The sequence below is a fragment of the Hyla sarda genome, chromosome 2, assembly GCF_029499605.1.
Source record: "Hyla sarda isolate aHylSar1 chromosome 2, aHylSar1.hap1, whole genome shotgun sequence".
NCBI lineage: Eukaryota > Metazoa > Chordata > Amphibia > Anura > Hylidae > Hyla > Hyla sarda.
In genome coordinates, this window is record NC_079190.1 from 21432856 (window position 1) to 21459502 (window position 26647).

Genomic DNA, 26647 nt, shown 5'->3' on the forward strand with positions numbered 1-26647 from the left:
AACAACACTCTCCTGTCCTCGATTGGCGTACAGGGAATATTCTCCGCTGGGGACTTCAATGCCATACCTCATGCCAGCCTGAGGTTCGTCCAGCATCCTCTGCAAAATCCGTTCCTGTAGGCGCTAAGCCTGATCCTGAGGCCTCTCAAGCAAAGCAGAATCCTAAACTGGTACCTGTTTTTTAGAGACCTATTCCGACCCTGTGGCGTTACTGCCTGAAGAGAAACTATGGAACCTGGAGTAAAGTACCCATGCTCCTGCCCTGCAGAAGAAATCCTTCTCTCCTGCTGCTTTCAAGAAGAGGGGGCACAAGAAGAGGGGGCGTAAGGAGGGGAATACTGTAACGCCACTGGTTGAAAACCACTGGTGTACTGTGTTTCCTATCTCTTACTTACATCAGGCGGCCTGCTCTGGACCATGTCCTGCTTCTGCCAGAGCTGCTGTTTCTTCTCTGTCCTCTAGGGGCTGCTCGCAAGCACTGGCTAAGTGTGTTCCAGTATCTGCTGTCTGCTGTGTTCCAGTATCTGCTGTCTGCTGTGTTCCAGTATCTGCTGTGTTCTGTGTTCCGGTATCTGCTGTCTTCTGTGTTCCGGTATCTGCTGTCTGCTGTGTTGCGGTATCTGCTGTCTGCTGTGTTCCTGTATCTGTTGTGTTCCTGTATCTGCTGTCTTCTGTGTTCCAGTATCTGCTGTCTGCTGTGTTCCTGTATCTGCTGTCTGCTGTGTTCCTGTATCTGCTGTCTGCTGTGTTCCTGTATCTGCTGTCTGCTGTGTTCCTGTATTTGCTGTGTTCCAGTATCTGCTGTCTGCTGTGTTCCAGTATCTGCTGTCTTCTGTGTTCCGGTATCTGCTGTGTTCCGGTATCTGCTGTGTTCCAGTATCTGCTGTCTTCTGTGTTCCGGTATCTGCTGTCTGCTGTGTTGCGGTATCTGCTGTCTGCTGTGTTCCTGTATCTGTTGTGTTCCTGTATCTGCTGTCTTCTGTGTTCCAGGATCTGCTGTCTTCTGTGTTCCGGTATCTGCTGTCTGCTGTGTTCCGGTATCTGCTGTCTGCTGTGTTCCTGTATCTGCTGTCAATGTGTTCCTGTATCTGCTGTGTTCCTGTATCTGCTGTCTGCTGTGTTCCTGTATCTGCTGTGTTCCTGTATCTGCTGTCTGCTGTGTTCCTGTATCTGCTGTGTTCCTGTATCTGCTGTCTGCTGTGTTCCTGTATCTGCTGTCTGCTGTGTTCCTGTATCTGCTGTGTTCCTGTATCTGCTGTGTTCCGGTATCTGCTGTCTGCTGTGTTCCTGTATCTGCTGTGTTCCTGTATCTGCTGTCTTCTGTGTTCCAGTATCTGCTGTCTGCTGTGTTCCAGTATCTGCTGTCTGCTGTGTTCCGGTATCTGCTGTCTGCTGTGTTCCGGTATCTGCTGTCTGCTGTGTTCCAGTATCTGCTGTGTTCCTGTATCTGCTGTCTTCTGTGTTCCGGTATCTGCTGTCTGCTGTGTTCCGGTATCTGCTGTCTGGTGTGTTCCGGTATCTGCTGTCTGCTGTGTTCCAGTATCTGCTGTCTGCTGTGTTCCGGTATCTGCTGTCTGCTGTGTTCCAGTATCTGCTGTCTGCTGTATTCCAGTATCTGCTGTGTTCCTGTATCTGCTGTGTTGCGGTATCTGCTGTGTTCCTGTATCTGCTGTGTTCCAGTATCTGCTGTGTTCCTGTATCTGCTGTGTTCCGGTATCTGCTGTCTGCTGTGTTCCAGTATCTGCTGTGTTCCTGTATCTGCTGTCTGCTGTGTTCCAGTATCTGCTGTGTTCCAGTATCTGCTGTCTGCTGTGTTCCAGTATCTGCTGTGTTCCTGTATCTGCTGTGTTCCGGTATCTTCTGTCTGCTGTGTTCCAGTATCTGCTGTGTTCCTGTATCTGCTGTGTTCCAGTATCTGCTGTGTTCCTGTATCTGCTGTCTGCTGTGTTCCAGTATCTGCTGTGTTCCAGTATCTGCTGTCTGCTGTGTTCCAGTATCTGCTGTGTTCCTGTATCTGCTGTGTTCCGGTATCTTCTGTCTGCTGTGTTCCAGTATCTGCTGTGTTCCTGTATCTGCTGTGTTCCTGTATCTGCTGTCTGCTGTGTTCCAGTATCTGCTGTGTTCCAGTATCTGCTGTCTGCTGTGTTCCAGTATCTGCTGTGTTCCTGTATCTGCTGTGTTCCGGTATCTTCTGTCTGCTGTGTTCCAGTATCTGCTGTGTTCCTGTATCTGCTGTGTTCCAGTGTCTGCTGTCTGCTGTGTTCCAGTATCTGCTGTGTTCCAGTATCTGCTGTCTGCTGCAGAGGCGTAGCGTGGGGTGTGCAGGGGGGGCCGGCCGCACCGGGCGCAACATCTGGGGGGGGCGCGCTCTCTGGGATAGGAGTTTCACAACAGCTGGAGGCCCCCTGGTTTTTAGTATACAGTATTAGTTTTTATATGCTCTGGTCGGCCCCCGCCTGCAGCCACACACGGGAGCCGGCCGGGCACATAAAAAGAAGTATTCCTATCCCGGAAATCCCCGTGTCCCGAAAAATCTTTTCGGGACATAAGGATGTCCGTCGGTCACTCACCATTCCCCGGCCAGCGCGCATCCTCCTTCGGTCCTTTGCTTCTCCGCCTCTATGGTTGTACGCACGGGACGTCATTGACGTCCCATGCGTAAAACCATAGAGATGCAGGAGGACCGCAGGATCATCGTAGGAGGAGGATGCGCGCTGGCCGGGGCCTGGTAAGTGACCGGCGGCGCGTCATCTTCTTCAGTGTTCCGGTCACCGCTCCCCCGGTCCCGGCACCTACTGCTATGGTCCATAGGCCATAGCAGTAGATGTGACCCTGGGTCGGAGGAGCGGTGACCGGATCACTGTGGGGGCAGCAGTACAGACATACAGCCTCCAACCATACACTGTATATGGCTGGAAGCTGTATGTCTGTGGGGTGGGGGGAAGCTGCCTACTATTGTGGGGGAACTGCTGACCTAATGTGGGGGGGGGGGAACTGCCTACAAATGTGGGGGGAGCTGCCTAATATTGTGGGGGGGAACTGCCTAATATTGTGGGGGAACTGCCTACTATTGTGGGGAACCTGCCTACTATTGTGGGGGAAATGCTGACCTAATGTTGGGGAGCTGGCAATCTAATGTGGGGAAACTGCCAACTTAATGTGGGGGAACTATACTGCCTACCTAATGTGGGGGAACTTTACTGCCTACCTAATTATATACCGATTGATATCTTGCACTTCTATTAAAGAATTACAATTAGAGGTACAGGATTGAGGAAGTTGGATCCATCTAGCCCAGTCTTGATCATCTTCAGGGTTTGGTTCCATTTTGATGTTTAGTTTTTGTTCTTGATATTTTTTTTCCGTTTACGATGGTTGTGAGACAACATATAATAGCGCGGCCCATGCTAGGTTACTACATTTGTAGATTTGTATTCATAGACCTGCTGACAATGTGGAGAATGTGTAATACATGTTCGCACTCAATAAAGTGTTTGACAATAAACTTGTATTTAGATGCATTTTACTTTAATTACATCAGTATTTTCATAACAAACAATACATGTGCTTAGGGGGTCAGGGTTTCTTTAACTAATCTAGTGGAAGAGACTTGAATGCTAAAATCCACAGGTTAGGGGGCGCAAATTATTTGCCTTGCCCCGGGTGCTGACAACCCACGCTACGCCACTGGTCTGCTGTGTTCCAGTATCTGCTGTCTGCTGTGTCCCGATATCTTCTGTGTTCCAGTATCTGCTGTCTGCTGTGTCCCGGTATCTGCTACGTTCCGGTATCTGCTGTGTTCCGGTATCTGCTGTGTTCCAGTATCTGCTGTCTGCTGTGTTCCGGTATCTGCTGTCTTCTGTGTTCCAGTATCTGCTGTCTGCTGTGTTCCAGTATCTGCTGTCTGCTGTGTTCCGGTATCTGCTGTCTGCTGTGTTCCAGTATCTGCTGTCTGCCGGTATCTGCTGTCTTCTGTGTTCCAGTATCTGCTGTCTGCTGTGTTCCGTTATCTGCTGTCTGCTGTGTTTCGGTATCTGCTGTGTTCCTGTATCTGCTGTGTTCCAGTATCTGCTGTCTGCTGTGTTCCGGTATCTGCTGTCTGCTGTGTTCCGGTATCTGCTGTCTGCTGTGTTCCAGTATCTGCTGTCTGCTGTGTTCCAGTATCTGCTGTCTGCTGTGTTCCGGTATCTGCTGTGTTCCAGTATCTGCTGTCTGCTGTGTTCCAGTATCTGCTGTCTGCTGTGTTCCGGTATTTGCTGTGTTCCGGTATCTGCTGTCTGCTGTGTTCCAGTATCTGCTGTCTGCTGTGTTCCGGTATTTTCTGTGTTCTGGTATCTGCTGTCTGCTGTGTTCCGGTATCTGCTGGCTTCTGTGTCCCGGTATCTGCTGTGTTCCGGTATCTGCTGTCTGCTGTGTTCCGGTATCTGCTGTCTTCTGTGTTCCGGTATCTGCTGTCTGCTGTGTTCCAGTATCTGCTGTCTGCTGTGTTCCAGTATCTGCTGTCTGCTGTGTTCCAGTATCCCCTGTCTGCTGTGTTCCGGTATCCCCTGTCTTCTGTGTTCCGGTATCTGCTGTCTGCTGTGTTCCGGTATCTGCTGTCTGCTGTGTTCCAGTATCTGCTGTGTTCCAGTATCTGCTGTCTGCTGTGTTCCGGTATCTGCTGTCTGCTGTGTTCCAGTATCTGCTGTCTTCTGTGTCCCGGTATCTGCTGTGTTCCAGTATCTACCTGTCTGCTGTGTTCTAGTATCTGCTGTCTGCTTTGTTCCAGTATCTGCTGTCTGCTGTGTTCCAGTATCTGCTGTCTTCTGTGTTCCGGTATCTGCTGTCTGCTGTGTACCAGTATCTGGTGTCTTCTGTGTTCCAGTATCTGCTCTCTTCCTGTGTTCCAGTTTGCTGCACCTGAGCTTTCCTGCTCTGCTGTTGTTACAGCACCTGTCTGCTAAAGTCACCTAATTCAGCTCTGCTGCATCTGATGCCTTCTATTGCATCTGCCTGCCCTACTCTGCAACTTTGGCCAGCAGCCACTAGTGGCACAGTGGGTCCACACCCGTGGGGCGTGACACCTTGCAACAGCCATGCATAATGCTTTGTGTCTGTATCAGGCGTGAGCATACAGAGACAGCCTATCTGCACCTATGTTCTCCACAGGCCACACTCTCTTCTACTATTGGGTTATGTTCACACGTAACGTATAGACTATGGACTTTATGCTCTGTTCCATTTTTAATTTACATTGATTTACTCAGAATAAAATCTGTAGCATGAAATCCGCATTGTATACTCTACGAGTAAAGTTACCCAGACTCCAAAATCTATTGTGTAAGGGACTATGTGTACCCATCGCCCAGTCATGTATAATAGGTTGGCTCATTTTTCCACTTTTTTCTCTGATACCCGGCAAAAGTTGTTCACCCATAAGGCCAACTCACGTGGAAAATTTGGTTCCAGACAGACTATACCTTCTGTCTCCTCTACGAGCTTCATGTTTTACATGGGAAATGTCCATTGAATTGTACGGCCTCCCTGTACTGTCAGTCCTGCCCCCCTCTACTGTCAGTGCTGCCTCCCTGTACTGTCAGTCCTGCCTCCCTGTTCTGTCAGTCCTGCCCCCCTCTACTGTCAGTCCTGCCCCCCTCTACTGTCAGTCCTGCCCCCCTCTACTGTCAGTCCTGCCCCCTGTACTGTCAGTCCTGCCCCCTCTACTGTCAATCCTGCCCCACTCTACTGTCAGTCCTGCCCCCCTGTACTGTCAGTCCTGCCTCCCTGTACTCTCAGCCTGGCCTCCTTGTACTGTCAGCCTGGCCTTCCTGTACTCTCAGCCTGGCCTTCCTGTATTCTCAGTCCTGCCTTCCTGTTCTCTCAGCCTAGCCTTCCTGTACTCTCAGTCCTGCCTCCCTTTACTCTTTGCCCAGCCTACTTGTACTATCAGTCCTGCTTCCCTGTACTCTCAGCTTGGCCTCCCTGTACTCTCAGCCTGGCCTCCCTGTACTCACAGCCTGGCCTCCCTGTACTCTCAGCCTGGCCTCCCTGTACTCACAGCCTGGCTTCCCTGTACTCTCAGCCCAGCCTCCCTGTACTGTCAGCCCTGCTACCCTGTACTCTCAGCCTGGCCTCCTTGTACTGTCAGTCTTGGTTCCCTGTACTCTTAGCCTGGCCTCCCTGTACTCTCAGCCTGGCCTCCTTGTACTGTCAGTCTTGGTTCCCTGCACTCTTAGCCCGGCCTCCCTGTACTGTCAGCCCTGCTACCCTGTACTCTCAGCCTGGCCTCCTTGTACTGTCAGTCTTGGTTCCCTTTACTCTTAGCCCGGCCTCCCTGTACTCTCAGCCTGGCCTCCCGGTACTCTTAGCCCGGCCTCCTGGTACTATCAGTCCTGCTTCCCTGTACTCTCAGCCCGGCCTCCTTGTACTCTCAGTCTTGGTTCCCTGTACTCTCAGACAGGCCTCCCTGTACTGTCAGTCCTGCCTCCCTGTACTCTCAGCTTGGCCTCCCTGTATTCTCTGTCAAGCCTCTCTGTACTCTCAGTCCTGCCTCCCTGTACTCTCAGCCCGGCCTCCTTGTACTCTCAGTCTTGGTTCCCTGTACTCTCAGCCCGGCCTCCCTGTACTGTCAGTCCTGCCTCCCTGTACTCTCAGCTTGGCCTCCCTGTATTCTCTGTCAAGCCTCTCTGTACTCTCAGTCCTGCCTCCCTGTACTCTCAGCCCGGCCTCCTTGTACTCTCAGTCTTGGTTCCCTGTACTCTCAGCCCGGCCTCCTTGTACTGTCAGTCTTGTTTCCCTGTACTCTCAGCTTGACCTCCCTGTATTCTCTGTCAAGCCTCTCTGTACTCTCAGTCCTGCCCGGCCGTACATAGCCTCCTTGGTAACAGTAAGGAGCTGCTTTTAATATTGGATGTGGCTGTAGTCTTGGGGAACAATTTGGCCATAAGCATGTAAAATTGCCTGACGCAGTGTATTACAAACATTTATAAGATTGCTTTAGGAGCATTTCGGCTAAACTTAAATTAAAGGGGTATTCCAGGATTTTTTTTATTTGACGATGCTACAGGGGCTGTAAAGTTAGTGTAGTTCCTAATATACTGTCTGTACCTGACTGTGACGGTTTTCTCACAATTCTTCTGTGATTTTCACTCCAATATTAATTTTTACCAGCATGCAAAATGACTGCTGTCTCAGATTTTTCCCAGCTTGCAATGCGGTCGAGACCTGACTCACTAGTCAGCTGATAACAGGGAGCCTGTCTGCTTCAATGGGTGGAGGAATCAATCTGCAACTAATGCAACAGCTGTAGGCACCCTGATTGAAAACCACACTGATTTGAATGGATGCAGCTCATTTATGTTTCAATGGGTGGGGTGGCTAATGTGTGGGGGAGGAAGATGGAATTGTGGGATTTGTAGTCAAAAAAAGAAGAGTCAAACAGGAAATACTGGTTCACAAACAGCTATCCACAGTGTTATGGTAATCTCACAACATAGCCATTTAGCCCTAAGACAAGCGCAGATACTTCCTAAGCATGTCCATTACTGTCTGCCAGGTAGGTACTAAAATCACCTTATGCTGGATAACCCCTTTAATGTTGAGGTACACTATAAGAGACGTCTTCCTAATAATGTGACAATTTATTGGAGTAGTCTCTTTTATTGAGTTTGGGTAATGTCATTATCTGGAAAAAACGTCTGTGTGAAGCAAAATATAATTGTATCAAAAAATATTCATCGCTCTGTTCCTGGAAGGAAGGCGCGAACTGATTGGTATAATTACGGTGAGTGACTGGTGTCAGCCCCTCCATCGCTCACATCTCCATGTTCTGCAATTTAAATTCACGCTTTAAAATTAACGCTTTGAAAGTTTTGCAGGTGAAGTGAAGTCACGAGAAGGAGGCACAAAATACAAAGAGTTTAATTGTATCAATCTTGTTCTTTGTTTCTGATATGTTCATTTACAGAGAGAAGGCCACCCCCTTAACCAGACCAAATTTCCTGGAACAGATTTTCAGACATTATGCATTATGACCCGTTTCTCTGAGAACACCACTCTTTATTGCCTTTTGGGTGGTCTTCGTAAAGAGGCTTTACATTATTTCATAGCATAAATAAATCACTGTGATCCTTTCCATAGCACTCTAGAGCATGGGCCCAGCAGATTTAAGTGGAGCCGGGAGATGTGACCCTAACACCTATCATGTCTGTTGGTAACCAGAACCCAAAAGCTACAGATGAGTTAATACTATCTGAACGGATACATAGGGATGGCTATAGACAGGGACGCTGCTTTAGGGTGAAGTGTTTCCACCTGTGATCTTCCTTTTAGAATGAGTGATACAATATTATACCCAACAATTCTATCCAGTAAGCAGAAGAATGAAATCATTCACTTTAGTTACAGGCGTGTACCTATAGCAATGTGCAGGGCACACCATCCAAAGAAATTCATGATGGGTGTAGGTTCCACCCTTGTGAACCAATCCCCTCCTGACACTGTCTGCTCACCTTTCTTCCCTTCCTTTCTTCCCCTGTCTTTCTTCTTTTGCATCTCTCTCTCTCCTCCTCCCTTTCTTTCGTCCATCTTTCTGTTCTCTATCCTTTCTTCATTCCATCCTTTCTTTCTCACTTCTCTTATTTTCTCACCCTTTCCTTTCTTCCATTTTTTTTCTTCCCTATTTTCTTACCCCTTACTTCCCTTATTTCTTCACATTTCCTTCCTTGCTTCCTTTCCTTCTTCCTTTCCTCCTTTCTTGTTTTGTCATGCCTCCTCAGCTTTACTTTTCTTCCATTAAACCTCTCCTACCTACTTCACCTCCCGTTCTATCTTTTTACTTCCATATTACTTTTTCCCCTGCTTTATTGCATTCCTTCCTTCCTCCCTTCCTTACTTGTTGTGTTCCTACTTTTTGTTTCTTCCTTCCCTCGTTCCTTACTTCTACCTCATACCTTCCATTCTCTGCCTGCAATCTGTCCTATTTCTCCTTTCCTGATTTCCGCCATTGATGTCTTTTTCTCTCTACCACCTTCCTTCCTTCTCCTTCTTCCATTCTTTGCCTTTATTTCCTCCATCATTACTCTCTCCATTGATGTTCTCCTTCCTCTACCACCTTCCTTCATTCTCGTTCTTCCATTATCTACCTACCTTTCTTCTCTGATTATTTCCATTGATTCCTTCCTTCCTCTTACTCTCCATGGCTTAATATCATCCCCAATGCTCACCTCCGGTCACCATCAATTAGTATTGGGAGAATAGAGCTCTCCTTGGCATCTCTTCTTCTTTGCAGCCTTCTGTACCAGAGTGGTCATCCGCTCCCTTCTTCATCTGTTGCCGGGCAACTACCCAGATATCTGTAAGTTCTCTGTGGCACACGTTGCGCATACTGAATTGGAGTTTCCCTCTAAGTGGCTCTTCTGGGCATCTTCTCTACATGTGCTCACATCTTGTTCTTCAGATTGTTTCTGCAATAAGGCGCTGAGTTTACTGGATGTTTTCGCAGACATCTAGCAGACATTGTAATGAAATTCACCAGGAGTGCTGCACTTATGACAGTCAATGCTATCATTTAAATAAAATAAGAGAAATCAGACTACAAAATAGGAGGTGGTGGAGCAGAGCCCAAATTATAGCACAATGCCGACTGCGCTTCACTGAATTAGAGGAAATTGCTGGATTATTTCCTTCTCACCCAAACAGGAAAAACAGAACAAATGTCCCGGCCTTAGGGATAAATCCACACAGCACAGCCACATCTACTTTATATCTCATTGTAGTAGAGAAAACAAGGGATTTTCCGTCTCTTCTTTTTTTGTCCAATCTCCCTTCCATCTTTGATTCCTTGTGGCCCCTCTCTTCTCTCACCATTCATTTGTTCCTCCCTCTATTTCTTTTTCTACCATCTGTCCTCCATATTCTTTCTTCTTTCTATGTTTGGTGTTCCCTCTCTTATCTTCCTTCCTTCCCGTCTTTCCTTACTTCCTCCCTCCCTACTTCCCTTCTGTTCTTCTCCTCTTCTTCCTATAAACCTTCCTTCCTTTATTTGGCTTCATTCCCTCTTCTTCTGTTCGTGACTACTGATACAGAATCTTTCCAGGTGACCCATTGGTTCCTCACCCCATGACTGCCTGCATTACAATATTCGAAGACTTCTTTTGTCTACCCCTCTTCTTCCCTTTATTTTTTCCACTCTCTCTAACTTCTTTTCCCCCTTCCTTGTGTCCTCCAGTTCGCTTCCTTCTCTAATAATTATAATTTGGCCTTCCCTCCATTCATTTCTCTCTCCTCTCCCTCTGTTTTTACCACAGAGTTTCTTTCCTTTCCCCCTTCCTTCTTTTATGCTATCACAGAATCCATCCAGGTTAACCAGGGGTTTTATAGCCCTTCTCTATGGCCCAGTGACCACCCCTGCCAGCAATACAATACAAGGTAATCTGCTATCTATCTATCTCTCACTCTTATATCTATCTATCTATCTATCTATCTATCTCTCTCATATCTATCTATCTCTCTCATATCTATCTATCTATCTATCTATCTCATATCTATCTATCTATCTCATATCTATCTATCTATCTCATATCTATCTATCTATCTCATATCTATCTATCTCATATCTATCTATCTATCTCTCATATCTATCTATCTCATCTATCTATCTATCTCATATCTATCTATCTATCTCTCATATCTATCTATCTCATCTATCGATCTATCTCATATCTATCTATCTCATATCTATCTATCTATCTCTCATATCTATCTATCTCATCTATCTATCTATCTCATATCTATCTATCTATCTCTCATATCTATCTATCTCATCTATCGATCTATCTCATATCTATCTCTCTCATATCTATCTATCTATCTATCTATCTATCTCATATCTATCTATCTCTCTCATATCTATCTTTCTATCTACCTATCTCATATCTATCTATCTCATATCTATCTATCTATAAATCTATCTATCTTTCTATCTCATATCTATCTATCTATCTATCTATCTCATATCTATCTATCTATCTATCTATCAAAGGAAGGCAGCGGCACTCACGGAATGCAGGTGAATAGTGTGTGGCTTTATTCACAAAGCATCAAAATAGCGACGTTTCAGCTTTCTCACAAGGCCTTTGTCAAGCCGAAGGCTGAAACGTCGCTATTTTGATGTTTTGTGAATAAAGCCACACACTATTCACCTGCATTCCGTGAGTGCCGCTGCCTTCCTTTGATATTTACCTGGGACTTGGGACCGAGTCAACCAGCGAGCACCATCCTGCACACCGTAGTGCTGCCCGTCTCTATCTATCTATCTATCTATCACATATCTATCTATCTATCTATCTATCAATCAATCTATCTATTTATCTTTCCTTGTACATTTCTACAGAGAGTTATGGCAGTTCTCTAAACAAATTCTACTGACACATCTATAAGAGCAGGTTCTTCTCTCTGTAACATGGACAGCTGGCAATTTCAGGACCTACTTGTAAGATTAGTGACTATTTAACCGTTCTGTGAATTAAGATTCGCTTTCTTTATTTATGGATTAAATTGTTTTCTCCTCTTCTGGCGACTCAACAGCTGATGTGAAATGTCTGAACATCTCTCTAGAAGCAATCTGTTACTGTGATTGAATGGTTCACCCTTTGTCCTCTGCACATTGGCCATTAAGTCACAAATCAGCAATTAGCCTATAACGTGGTTGGCTGAGCGAGGACGGGCATCAAGGAGATCTCCGAAACCCATCCACTCCACTGAGGTTATACTGTGTAGTCAATGATATTTATTTGTGCTATAATGAGTCTGCTCGTTTCCATAGGACAGCACCATATATCCATTATACACCTTCTGACAGTGCCATCTATCAATCATACACCCGACAGGTGGCCATGAACACACGTCATCAAGATGGTTCTGCTTTACACAGACACAAAGGCTTCTAGTTGTTGCCCCATTCTGTTGTGTTTTACTCTGTATTATAAGTGTCATTTTAATGTAATGAATAATGCATATATATATATATATATATATATATATATATATATACACAATCTTGGCCGTAAATGTTGGCACCCCTGACATTTTTCAAGAAAATGAAGTATTTCTCACAGAAAAGGATTGCAGTAACACATGTTTTGCTATACACATGTTTATTCCCTTTGCGTGTATTGGAACTAAACCAAAAAAGGGAGGAAAAAAAGCAAATTGGACATAATGTCACCAAACTCCAAAAATGGACTAGACAAAATTATTGGCACCCTTTAATTTAAATTTGGTTGCACATCCTTTGGAAAAAATAACTGAAATCAGTCGCTTCCTATAACCATCAATAAGCTTCTTACACCTCTCAGCCGGATTGTTGGACCACTCTTCCTTTACAAACTGCTCCAGGTCTCTCTTATTAGAAGGCGCCTTTTCCCAACAGCAATTTTAAGATCTCTCCACAGGTGATCAATGGGATTTAGATCAGGACTCATTGCTGCCACTTCAGAACTCTCCAGCGCTTTGTTGTCATCCATTTCTGGGGGCTTTTTGACATATGTTTGGGGTCTTTGTCCTGCTGGAAGACCCAAGATCTCGGACACAAACCCAGCTTTCTGACACTGGGCTGTACAGTGCGACACAAAATCCATTGGTAATCCTCAGATTTCATGATGTCTTGTACACATTCAAGGCACCCAGTGCCAGAGGCAGCAAAGCAACCCCAAAACATCATTGACCTCCACCATATTTCACCGTAGGTACTGTGTTCTTTTCTTTGTAGGCCTCATTCCATTTTCAGTAAACAGTAGAATGATGTGCTTTACCAAAAAGCTCTATCTTGGTCTCATCTGTTCACAAGACGTTTTCCCAGAAGGATTTTGGCTTATTCAAGTTCATTTTGGCAAAATATAGTCTTGCTTTTTTGTGTCTCTGTGTCAGCAGTGGGGTCCTCCTGGGTCTCCTGCCATAGTTTTTAATTTCATTTAAATGTCGACGGATAGTTTGCGCTGATAGTGATGCTCCCTGAGCCTGCAGGACCGCGTGAATATCTTTGGAACTTGTTTGGGGCTGCTTATCCACCATCCGGACTATCCTGCGTTGACTCCTTTCATCAATTTTTCTCTTTCGCCCACGCCCTGGGAGATTAGCTACAGTGCCATGGGTTGCAAAGTTCTTGATAATGTTGCGCACTGTGGATAAATGCAAATCTAGATCTCTGGAGATGGACTTGTAACCTTGAGATTGTTGATATTTTCCCACAATTTTGGTTCTGAAGTCCTCAGACAGTTCTCTTCTCCTCTTTCTGTTGTCCATGCTTAGTGTGGCACACACAGACACACAATGCAAAGACTAAGTGAACTTCTCTCCTTTTTATCTGCTTTCAGGTGTGATTTTTATATTGCCCACAACTGTTACTTGTCCCAGGTGAGTGTAAAGGAACATCACATGCTTGAAACAATCTTATTCTTCCAGAATTTTGAAAGGGTGCCAATAATTTTGTCCAGCCCATTTTTGGAGTTTCGTGACATTATGTCCAATTTGCTATTTTCCTCCCTTTTTTGGTTTAGTTCCAATACACACAAAGGGAATAAACATGTGTATAGCAAAACATGTGTTATTGCAATCCTTTTCTGTGAGAAATACTTCATATTCTTTAAAAATTTCAGGGGTGACAACATTTACGGCCATGACTGTGTGTATGATTGGCTACTGGGGGGGGGGGGGGGGGCGGTCCTTTACATTATGTTTGGCTGCTGGGGGGCCGTCCTATGCATCATGATTGGTTGCCTGGGGGCAGTCCTGTGTATCGTATTTGGTTACTAGGGAGCAGTCCTATGTGTGTATTACTGTACATCATCACTTCAATCATGTGAACAAGACATGGGGCAGGACAGCATCACCAGCAGCATTGGGATGATGCACAATTTAGAGGGATAGTCCATCATTTTTTGTAATGTTTAGTCATGTGGGGCCTACAGTATTTTAATAATGGTTGGAAAACCCAATAATAAACCTCCCCAACTGTGATAATTTATTTTCACTAGGATGTAATATTAAATACCAGTCTGTCCTTACATATGATTTACCATAAATTAATTCTATGGCTCCTTTAGTACACTTATACAATCTGATATACTTGGCATCGTGGAGATTTTATGTTTTATGGGAATAATGCAGATGTTTTATGGGAATAATGTATTGTCAGTTTCTCAGGCATAACACATTCTGCAGGCAACAGACAGACAGGGGAGCCAGCTGAATAATTCATGAAAGATAGTGACACCTTTTGAGCATTCGTTTTATTCTTATGCAGGCAGATTAGAGACGCTGTGCTCCTCTGCAGTGTAAAATAGCACAACAGCATCAAAGGGTCTATGCATTATCATCTGCCACCGATACTGGACAAGATACAGGATCGGTGACATAACAAGAAGTACATGTGCCCCAGTGCAAAGTCTGTAAGAGGGCCCCCAACTTGCCATGTACCAAGTATAATACTGATACCTGGTCCCCTTATTGCACCATTGTCTGGGTGCCAATTCTACCACTGAAACAGCTTCTGTCTTCTCCCTCCTTAGCAGAGACAATGAAATATATAACATATTTACTTCTCATGTAGAATGGTCTGTTATCAGTGGTATTCCTACCATTAGACTGCTTTGGGACCCCTGGGGTGGGGGAATTTTACAGCTCATGTTGAATTTAGTACTAGTTATGTAAATGTATATTCAATGCTTGGAGGCGGCTACGGGCAGCTAGAATTTTATTACCTGACTCTCACCGTGTGAGTGTAAGCAGGGGATGTGTCTAAAATAGCAGGAAGATTGTGGAGAATCTATACATAGATCACAGTGTAGAGAATAGAGAAGCATCCAAGTTTTCAGGAAGGGCAGATCACATAGACTGATTGTATGAAAGTATATATAGGAAGAAGGGCACACATTTGGCTCACAAAGGCTCTGTATCTGTGTTAAAAGGAGAGAACCCATAGCAGAATCTACACACTCCTCAGTCTCAGCACAAGTGAAAGGAGATTCCAGGTGGGCTGTTGAAGGGGAAATCAGCAAAGGAATCAATCTGTGTTCATATATGGCTGCAGCAATATGGACTTTTAGTAGCATGTTTCAGCTAGAGGGAATTAAGAGGAAAATTGCAGCACCAGATTCTTGAATGCAATAAATCTGTCACGTCTGTATTGGCCTGTGTTCACACACAGCTATGGGATTGTTGTGGGTGAACAGTTTTATGTTCCCCGGTCAGGGAATAGTTAATAGCCTTTTGCTTGCTAGCCAATAGCTCCTAGGGTGTGTCTATTTAAAGTCAGTCCAGTCTATCCTCTGGGTTGGTGATACTTTATATCCTGACTTGCTAAGATGCTGGACATGCTGCATGGAGCTCTTGGTGAAACACTCTTTGTTTGAGCTTTTAATCTACTATCTCTGTTTTAGCACGCACTTTGTATTTTCTGGTTTTAGCCTATTTTATATGGCATGCTCTTAGTAGATTTTAAGCTGTGTTTGTATAGTCGGTTTTAGGATTTGTATATTCTTTCTGCTGTGTTTTCTCTTGTATCCGTTCTTATAAAGTTCTTTGTTTTATATTTCTGTTTTCCTACTGGGACAGCATCCTGTACACACTGGTTAGTGTATAGTCTATTTGGATTTATTATTATGGCTACTCCTTTAGTGGAGTGGAGTGTCCAGTTTGTGTGTCCTGTCTGAACAGTGTCCTATGTTAGATCCCTGTTACCGCTCCATGGGGACTCTGTGTCTACTGGAGGTGTTCGGAGGGATTGCTGTTCCTGTCTTGTGTTCAGTGTGAACAGTGTTTTATATTATATCCTGTGTATCTAGGCATCCTTGTTACCTGTCCATGGGGATTCTGTGTCTACTGGAGGTTTTATGTGGGATTGCGAATATTCCTGTTTAGCGATAGAACCCGTTTACCTGTCCATGAGGACTCAGGGGATATTGTTATTCCTGTGTCTACCGGAGGTTTTTCTAGGGGATTAAGCTAATTCCTGTTTTTGTTCTGAAGTATGTTCAGTCTTATCCGTTTTCCTGTCTGGTGTTTTGAACTCTATCTGTTTATTAGTTCTTTATTCAGATCTTTAGAGTTCTGTTCATGACCACTTATCTATAGTGTCCTCTGTTCATGACCACCGATCTATAGTGTCCTCTGTTCACGACCTCTGAGCCCTCTGTTAATTTCCGCTAATCTATGGAGTCCTCTGTTCATGACTGCTGATGTAGTGTCCTCTGTACTAACTCTCTGATCTGTGCCCTCTGAACTTTTATACTATGGAGTTCTATGTTTCTGTTATGTTTCTGGTTTGTGACCGACTATTTATTAGTATGTGTTTTTATTAGGTCCCTGCACTTTAGTTCAGGGAGGGACCAGCGCCCAGTTGTCGATCCACCGGTTAGGGTGGATGGGCAAGTTTAGGGCTCACTCTCCCTGTCCCCTGGTCGGTCCCTGACAAAATCACAGCGGATCACTGATGGTCCTTGCAGCTCAATACGGTAATACTGTAGTCATTGAGGACACTTTTTAAAGGAGTACTCTGCCGAAAAACATCTCATCCCCTATCCAAAGGATAGGTAATAAGATGTCTGATCGCAAGGGTCTCCAGCACGGCACCCCAGTCATGGAGTGAACATGGCATGGAGTGAACTCAGCCACCATGCCCCCTCCATTCATGTCTCTGGGAGGAGGCGTGATGCTATGTACTAGTCATCACGCCCCCTCCAATAGACATAAATGGAGGGGGCGGGGCATAATGGCATGAACGTGATGTCACGCCACCGCTGCCAGCCCAGAGATCACGGGGTTCCCCGGCAGTACCCTTTAACAGAAAGGGATTGTCCAACAACCCCTCTAGTCTGATGAGGCTTACTTAATTATATGGCTCCAAATTGCTTTATTTCACCTGTATCATTTACAGGTTGAAAACATGTGATAAAGAAGTAAAGAAATATGGAAGGAATGCAGGATCAGCCAGGGTGGAGAGATTGGGTATGCCTATATACATCTAAACGCTAGATGCAAAATTACATTTTAAATAGTCTTTATTAAAAAATTCCCTTCCATTGTGCTGATGTAAAGCCTGTGGAATTACCTCTTATAGCTGGCAATGCTGTTGCCTCTTACATAGGTTCAGCATTACACTGCTACTGACTCTCAATGCTGCCCCCTCCTTTTATTTTTAGAATTCCTAACAGAGAGGTAGACAAGCCAAGGCACCCAAATGACAGTGTTCAGAATAGAAAAGGAATTCAAGTTGTCAGGAAGGGCAGATCACACAGACTGTTCTGCATCAAACTATAGATGGGAAGAAGATCACACGCCGAAAATAAAAATAGGGGTCAAACAACATTTCCTCTATCAGCCAGGATGGAGAATGGGTACAAACAGCATTTCTGTCTGGAAGACCAAGCATGCCCGTGTATGTCACAATGCTAAATGCAGACTTAAGCAACTTTCTAAATAGTCATATTACCGTATATACTCGAGTATAAGCCGAGTTTTTCAGCACGATTTTTTCGTGCTGAAAACACCCCCCCACGGCTTATACTCGAGTGAACTCTCCGCCCTCAGTGGTCTTCAACCTGCGGACCTCCAGATGTTTCAAAACTACAACTCCCAGCAAGGAGTTGGGAGTTGTAGTTTTGAAACATCTGGAGGTCCGCAGGTTGAAGACCACTGCCCGGGCCTTTGTCATCATCCAGCCCCCCTCCCCCCCTTTAGTTTTGTACTCACCTCCACTTGGTCCATCTGTGCTGCAGGGACCGTCCGGTGGGGAGGGATAGTCGGGCATGCTGGGAGTTGTAGTTTTGGAACATCTGGAGGTCTGCAGGTTGAAGACAACTGTTAAATCAGACATTGACAAGTGGTGACGATGAAGGGGGTGGTGTGGGATGATGACAGGGTAATGATGACAGGCGGTGATGATGAAGGGGGGATGATGACAGGGTAATGATGAAGGGGGGATGATGAAGGGGGAATGATGACAGGGTAATGATGAAGGGGGGGATGATGACAGGGTAATGATGAGGGGGGATGAGAACAGGGTAATAATGAAGGGGGGATGATGAAGGGGGGGATGATGACAGGGTAATGATGAAGGGGGGATGATGACAGGTGATGATGATGAGGGTGTTAATGACGGGGGTCTAGGCTTATAGTCAAGTCAATAACTTTTCCTGGGTTTTTGGGGTGAAATTAGGGGCCTCGGCTTATATTCGGGTCGGCTTATACTCGAGTATATACGGTAAGTATGTTCGACCGTTTTGCTGCTGTAGAGTGTGTGTCACATAGGTCGCTTTCCTGCAGCTCCTTACATAGATTCAACAGGACACTGCCCCTGAAAGTGTTGGCTCAAACTCCTTGTTTAGAAATAGTAAATGTTCAGACTACGGATTTCGACCGGAATCTCCGCTCGTAGAAATCCACGAGCGGAGATTCTATCCTGGCGACCGCCAAAATACTTCAGTGGTAGGGCCACGCGTCACTGCGCCGTTACCTTTGACGGCTATGCAGTGCTCATGGACTTCAGTGCAAAGAAAGAACATGTTCTTTTTTTGCGCGGATCAATTTCAGTGGCGGAATTGTCTGCCGCTGAAATTCCGTAGTGTGAACGGGTCCACAGAAGACCCATTCACACTAATGGTAGGAGTTCACACCGCGGAATTCTGCACTAAATCCGTAGTGTGAACATACCCTAATAGGGGATAGGCAAGAGGATGAACTCACAAATCACAGTGTTGGGACAAAGGAGGAATCCAAGTTTTCAAGGAGGGCAGATGACAGAGAATGTTTTGCAGCAGAATATAGAAAGGGAGACAATTGCTTAAAAAAATACAAAATAGTATATAAAAGTAGGGGGCATGCAGAATTATTCAATCACAGTGGCGACAAAACATCTCTCTCTCTCTCTCTCTCTCTCTCTCTCTCTCTCTCTCTCTGGAGGACCATGCATACCTTCATACATTATCTTAAATTTCCAGAAACAATACCCTATTAGCCATTATGCAGAACAGCTACAAAGAACATCTGTCTTCTATGAAGACCTGGTTAATTTACATGGGCAATCTTCTCATTTCAAAAGGTTCTGTGTAATGCTTTAATTGTCCTGTGGAGGCACTGCAGGGGAATAAAACATATCAGATCACTGATCGCTGGAGGTCCCAGCACTTTTTGACCAGCTTGTCATCAGGGTGACTGGGTGACTAACATCTCACGGGTCTCACTATTGCTGGGTATGACAAGAGTTAAGATTACCGATGTCTCTTACGTCTTCCTGTTTTCAGAAGCCGCTTTCTACACGCCATGCAAACAGATGGCGTGTATACTTAGCAGAAGCTGTCTTCAAACAAGACGTGTCCTAAGTTAAATGTGCTATCCTTATATTAAAAGCGAACAAAGCTCCGTGCACGGGGCAGGGTTTTAGGAGGTGCCCCCCTTTAAGACCTATTCTGTTAGTCGGCAGTATATTGTTTTGGGCATTGTGAGGCAGTTTAGCATCCGGGAAAGCATGCTTACTATATAAAGTTGGAGTTTTTTTTTTTTTTTGCTGCCTTTTGTCACCCCCCTTCTGCTGAAAAAAAAAAAAGAGGGACGTTTAGATGAGAAAAGTAACCTGAGTCATGCTGCATTCACGCCTGGAAGTTTTCATTCACATTATCGCTAGTGGAATATAGCAGATACCTGTGTGAACCTGGGATGCCTTTAGCCTCGCGAAGGAACACCGGCTTTCCCTACTGAAGGGCCCATTGGAAAGAGAGGGGAAAAAAAACACACACACACCACACACTCATACACACATACATACATTCAGCCTCCACAGCTCGGAGATTCCTGGTTTCTTCTGGCTTTTGTCTTTTGACGACAAAGATTTTCCTCGATTCGCTTATGACTTGTGGTTTAACCAGTCGAGCGGAGCAGAAATGGATTGTCTGTGCATTGTGACAACCAAGGTAGGATTGCATTATCTCTGTGTGTTATGTGTATGACCATCGCTGCCGCTGCTTCTGCTGCCACTGCTGCTGCCGAGATGAAGTAGTGGGGGGGAAAAAGAGCAGGATTCAGACTGCAGATCCATTGACAAACCTTCCTAGTGAAAGCAAGCTATGGCAATGGTGTTGGGGATTATCATTTTACGATCAGATTTTTATCCTTACTAAGGATTGCACATGTGGAAGGGGATTTTTGAATTTGCAGTTTGATAGAAAAATAAAAAATAAAATAAAATGTATATGTATGAAGAAATATATATTAAGAAATAATTTTTTTAAATCTAAATATGTAGGAATAAAGAAATATATTTAAAGAAATAAAAATGTTTTTTTTCTTTTAAATAGTAATTTTTTTTCATTTTAAGAAATTTAGATGCTGCAGTGATTTATTTAAAAATAAAGGTTATATATATATATATATATATATATATATATATATACATATATATATATATATATATATATATATAATTTGTCATTTATTTATTAATTTTCATAAAATGAAATATTACATGGATATTGTTATGTTTGTCCTTCTTCTAATGTCACCATGGATATAACTCATGTCACTAGGAGTATTTCGGTGTGCAGAGTTCTTTATTTTTTCGTAACTTTTACTACATTTTTAGATATTCTTTTTTTTTTGTAAATTTTTTATTTAAAAATGTAAAATAATAAAAAATGGAAAATATGTGAAATGTTAAAAATATATTTGTGCCATGATATTTTTAGTCTGCCAAATGTTGTCGTCAATTTTCCATAAAGTTTCTGTGTCCAGAACATGGGTTGTGTCACAACTTTTCCCTGCTACAAAATAGTGTCTCGCCATTTCAATAAACGTAAAAGGGGTTATCCTGGGCAAAAATGTATCTGGGTTACAGGGGTTACCTGGGGACCCCATCTGAGCTGATGGTTGGCTGAGCGGGCCGTCACGTCTGCGTGTCCCCAAAAGAGGGGGGGGGGATGGCAGATCACTCAGGGGACTGATGAGTTATGCGGCGAGAGATGTGACCCATACAGGAAATTGTGGGGGTCCCAGCGGTCGGACCCCCGCGATCAGACACTTATCAAAAGGATAGAGAATACTTTTTCCCTGGATAACCACTTTAACACTGGCTTTTTTATTACTGTACGACTGGATTCACACTATTATAATACGAACATATTTTTTGAGCCCGACTTCGGGTATGATGGGGAGATTTATCAAAACCTGTGCAGAGGAAAGGTTGCCCAGTAGTCCATAGCAACCAATCAGATCGCTTCTTTAATTTTTAACAAGGCCTCTGCAAAATGAAAGAAGCAATGTGATTGGTTGCTATGGGCAACTTGGCAACTTTCCTCTGCACAGTGTCCCTAACTGACAGCTGTCAATTTAGGTCATCATGTCTTAATGTAAAAGTGCGCTTCTTTCCTCTTCCCCTATTTATTAAGAGGCGCGTGTCTCTTAAAAAATCAGACAGTGAAGTGCCCACGTGCAGCGTGCATCTGAAATGTACACTTTCTCTGATTTAGTGTCAATTTTAGCCACAATGTACACTAGCTCTGTACCATGAATTGGAATACACTCGTTATTACGGGAGGCCGGGCCTCCTTTCAGACCCACATTATGCCAAGCGCTGCACTACTGCCGAAGATGGGCATAGAGTTAAAAAAGTCGCTAAATTTGTTTGCTCAAAACTGAAGAAAACATTTGTGCAAAAATGTTGTAATTTTTTAGTCTGCGCCTTTGTGTAAAAAAAAAAAAAAAATTGCACTTGCGCATTTTGTCGTGGATTCACAGCTTTGTGGCTTTTATAACTCTGCAGCTAAAATTGTTATAATTGTATCCACTGTATCCATGCTGCTACTATAAATGCTGCAGATTTTTAATTTTATTTATATATTTTTCAATATTTATATAAAACGGAGTACTGGAAAACATATCCCCTATCCTAAGGGGATCACGGGGGTCCAACTGCTGGGAACCCCCTGCGATCTCCCGTACTGGGCCCCGGCTCTCCGGCCAGATAGTGCGTGTCGACCACTGCACGAAGCGGCAGCTGACACACACCCTCAATACAGCACTATGGCTGACACCCCCCCTCAATACAGCACTATGGCTGACACACCCCCTTCCCGAGAACTGCCGGGGCCCTGCCAGGTGGACCCCACGCAGTCTAAAACTTATCCCCTATCCTTTGGATAGGGGATAAGTTTTCCAATACTGGACTACTCCTTCAATAAATAAATAAATAACTTAAATAACTTTTTAATTTTAAGTTCCTTGAGTATTATTCTTTGACTACAATTCTTCGCATTGCGCTTAGCACCATTATTAGCCATAGGCTGATATAATATGGCCGCAACTCCCATCCCAAAAGCGGGTCTGATAGCCCCGATGGACAGCTGTCAATTTGGGGTTTTCAAAACCACGGTCATTTGTGGTCAAACTGAGACAAAATGTGTTAAACCTGACATTAGCATGTATTTTGTTAACAGAAAAAAATGTAAACAGTCGTAAAACAAAATCCAAAAATATTTAAATAAATATTTGTATGAACAATGAAAGCTGGGCTAAAAAGAAATGTGCAGTTATTTAATATGCACCAGATTTCTCTGTCATAATGTTCTCTTTTATTCCACGGAAGGTACAAAAAGTCCAGATGATATGATTGGGTATTTTTGGAATTGTCTGATTAGCAAATCAATTAATGGCTTTAATTTGCATTTCAATGTGATGTAAGCGGTGCTCGCGAATCTTCCGAAAATTGGCACTAATGAAAGTAATACTGCGAGCTCAGTGCACTAAAACAATGGGGAATCAGGATTTACAGGCGATTCTTAGTAGAAACTGTTAGCAAGACGGATAAATTCATGTCCTGATGCTAAATTTAATGGGTCTCAAGACATAAACTGTAATAAAATCTACCCACACGATGTTGTAATAGCAAAAGTTCCTTAGTAAAATGGGTGGGATATAGTGTACAATAGATTTCGCTAGTTTCAATTCTTAATGCCCCGGGACAGAGCACAGATTTCATACACTCACCATCACTAGTCCCACAGTGCCATCTGTTTTTTCCAGTGCAGCTGCATCCATGCGTTTCATTACTGTAGCTGAGTCATGTGATCACCAGTGTGACTCACAGAAAATCACAGTGTTTAATGTGTTAGAGGAAGTGGTCAGTCCTGGTTCAGCTGACTTCCTAAAAACTACAGGATGACATAATCACCTTTTAGACTCTCCTGGCAGTTTCCAGACCCCTCCTGCATAGCCCTATCTGTGTACTGCTGCTGCTATCTCTATAGTATCAGAATATATAGTAGTTATACACCTCCCCTTTAGCTCTATCTGTATACTGCTGCTATCTCTATGGGATCAGGATATGTAGTAGTTATAACCCTCCCCACCCAGCTCTATCTGTATACTGCTCCTATCTCTATGGGATCAGGATATGTAGTAGATATACACCTCCTCTTCAGCACAATCTGTATACTGCTGCTGCTATCTCTATGGGATCAGGATATACACTGCTCAAAAAAATAAAGTGAACACTAAGATAACACATCCTGGATCTGAATGAATGAACTAATCGTATGAAATACTTTCATCTTTACATAGTTGAATACGCTGACAACAAAATCACATAAAAATTATCAATGGAAATCAAATTTATCTACCCATGGAGGTCTGGATATGGAGTCACACTCAAAATCACAGTGGAAACCACACTATAGGCTGATCCAACTTTATGTAATGTCCTTAAAACAAGTCACAATGAGGCTCAGTAGTGTGTGTGACCTCCACGTGCCCGTATGACCTCCCTACAACACCTGGGCATGCTCCTGATGAGGTGGCGGAGGGTCTCCTGAGGGATGTCCTCCCAGACCTGGACTAAAGCATCCGCCAACTCCTGGACAGTCTGTGGTGGATGGAGCGAGACATGATGGCCCAGATGTGCTGAATCGGATTCAGGTCTGGGGAACGGGCGTGCAAGTCCATAGCATCAATGCATTCCTCTTGCAGGAACTGCTGACACACTCCAGCCACATGAGGTCTGGCATTGTCTTGCATTAGGAGGAACCCAGGGCCAACCGCACCAGCATATGGTCTCACAAGGGGTCTGAGGATCTCTTCTCAGTACCTAATGGCAGTCAGGCCCCCCAAAGAAATGCCACCCCACACCATTACTGACCGACCGCCAAACCGGTCATGCTGGAGGATGTTGCAGGCAGCCCAACGTTCTCCACGGCATCTCCAGACTCTGTCACATCTGTCACATGTGCTCAGTGTGAACCTGCTTTCATCTGTGAAGAGCACAGGGCACCAGTGGTGAATTTGCCAATCTTGATGTTCTCTGGCAAATGCCAAACATCCTGCACGGTGTTGAGCTGTAAGCACAACCCCCACATGTGGATGTCGGGCCCTCATACCACCCTCATGGAGTCTGTTTCTGACCGTTTGAGTAGACACATGCACATTTATGGCCTGCTGGAGGTCGTATTGCAGGACTCTGGCAGTGCTCCTCCTGCAAATTTTCTTGCCACAGCTCGCATTGATGTGCCATCCTGGATGAGCTGCACTACCTGAGCCACTTGTGTGGGTTGTAGACTCCGTCTCATGCTACCACTAAAAAGAAATCACCGCCATCATTCAAAAGTGACCAAAACATCAGCCTGGAAGCATAGGAACTGAGAAATGGTCTGTGGTCACCACCTGCAGAACCACTCCTTTATTGGGTGTGTCTTGTTAATTGCCTATAATTTCCACCTGTGGTCTGTTCCATTTGCACAACAGCATGTGAAATTGATTCATTGACTTGGAGTTACATTGTGTTGTTTAAGTGTTCCCTATTTTATTGAGCAGTGTAGTAGTTATACACCTCCCCTCCATCTGTATACTGCTGCTAATTCTATGAGATCAGGATATATAGTATTTATACACCTCTCCATCCAGCTTTATCTGTATACTGCTGCTCTCTTTATGAGATGCGTATATATAGTAATTATACACTTCCCCTCTAGCTTTATATGTGTACAACTGCTGCTGCTATCTTTATGGGATCAGGATATATAGTAGTTATACACCCCACACCCCAGCTTTATCTGTATACTTCTGCTACCATATCCATGGGATCAGGATATCTCTATCTATCTATCTATATATATATATATATATATATATACATACAGTAACCCCCCGACATGCGATGGCCTCGACATATGATCAAATCAACATACGATGGCCTCTCAGATGCTTTTATATGTCGGGGCCATCGCATTAACTGCTATCCGACAGCGCAAAATGCTTAAGCTGCTGTCGGATAGCAGTTTTAAGCATCCCGGACAGGTTCGCTTACCTATCCCCACTGCTCCGGGTCCACTTCGGGATCCTCCAGTGTCTTCTGTATCTTCTCCAGGGTCCGGGCCTCGCTTTCCGGCATCGTTATTACGTTGCTAGGCACGCCGTGCCGGTGCAGCAGCGTAATTACGTCACCAGAAAGCGAGGCCCGGACCCTGGAGAAGATGCAGAAGCAGCCAGAGGATCCCGAAGAAGATGCCGGAGCAGCGGGACAGCATCGGGAGCCCCTGGGACAGCATCGGGAGCGGTGAGGACGCGGTCTGGAGCGGCGGGGACAGGTGAGTATTAAATGCACTTTATACATTGCACGAATCCCTCAACATACGATGGATTCGACAAACGATGAGTCGTTTGGAACGAATTACCATCGTATGTTGAGGGACCACTGTATATATTAGTTATACGTAATAAATGATAGTACCATATATCTGCACATTGGGTATATCATGCGACTTAATGAACGGAGGCTCAGTCCGTGTTCAGACATATAGAAAAAATCACACTGCACATGATTTGCATTTAAAAATTCTTCTTTTTAGTAATAAACCATCCGGTTATTTCTTAGTAATATTACAAAGATATTCACCCAAAGTGCTCACTGAATAGTGCGACAGTCCATTTGGTCTCCGGTTTATATTTCACCCTTTTCCGGGCCTTCCAGAGTCCATGAGGTTCACCTTCCTCTCACGAAGGAGAAACCGCAAATGAGCGCCGGACACTTCCGACGTTTCGGAGGCCACACCTCCTTTCTCAAGCATCCCTACCGTGCACCCATCACCAGTTACATAATCATCAGTTCTTGCGAGAGTTTAACTCTGAAAACGAGAGGGTAAGTGTTAAAATCGTATAACAAATAAAAATAAAATCATGTATTAAAAACGCAGCATATATATTAGATGTTAAATCACAGAAAAACCGTAAAATTACAGGTCTCATTAAGCCCATCGGGCACTAAGGAATTCAATGTTTCTATCCAGTAAACTTCTCTCTGTAGAAATTTTCTTTTGATAGCGGTTTCGGTTGGCCCTTCTACTCCTTCAATCACCATCCATCTAAGTTCACTCACTTGGTGCCTACATTCTACAAAGTGCTTGCCTACGCCTGTCTCACCATATTTTTTAACCTGTTCGTCTCCTACTCCTTCATTCTTCATTTTCCGGATTAGTGAACGATGTTCACTAATCCGGCATTTCACACTTCGGATCGTCTGTCCAACGTAAATACGTCCGCACGTACATTTAAGTAAGTAAATTACCTGTTTGGAATCGCAGCTGTAATATCCTTTCACAGGGAATTTACTACCTTTTAAAGGATGACTGATATG

General features: G+C 44.4%; 1 protein-coding gene and 1 long non-coding RNA gene across 7 annotated transcripts in view; one reads left to right on the forward strand and one right to left on the reverse strand.

Moving 5' to 3' along the window:
• Positions 1 to 26647, forward strand: part of DLG2 (discs large MAGUK scaffold protein 2) — a 1357480-nt gene that overhangs the window by 207370 nt on the left and 1123463 nt on the right. For 2 of the 6 annotated variants that reach the window (XM_056561366.1, XM_056561371.1), the window contains exon 1: positions 19775 to 19943. The exons of the other annotated variants lie outside the window; for them this stretch is intronic. In XM_056561366.1, the coding sequence (XP_056417341.1) occupies positions 19914 to 19943 (30 nt within the window). In that variant the 5' untranslated portion in view covers positions 19775 to 19913. Of the gene's footprint in view, positions 1 to 19774; positions 19944 to 26647 lie in introns of those variants that run through there. 6 annotated transcript variants of the gene reach the window in all.
• LOC130358297 (uncharacterized) lies at positions 7602 to 19763 on the reverse strand. The gene is made up of 3 exons (XR_008889455.1): positions 19675 to 19763; positions 17728 to 17818; positions 7602 to 9443 (listed from the first exon to the last, which is right to left on the reverse strand). It is a non-coding gene; the product is annotated as an uncharacterized LOC130358297 (long non-coding RNA).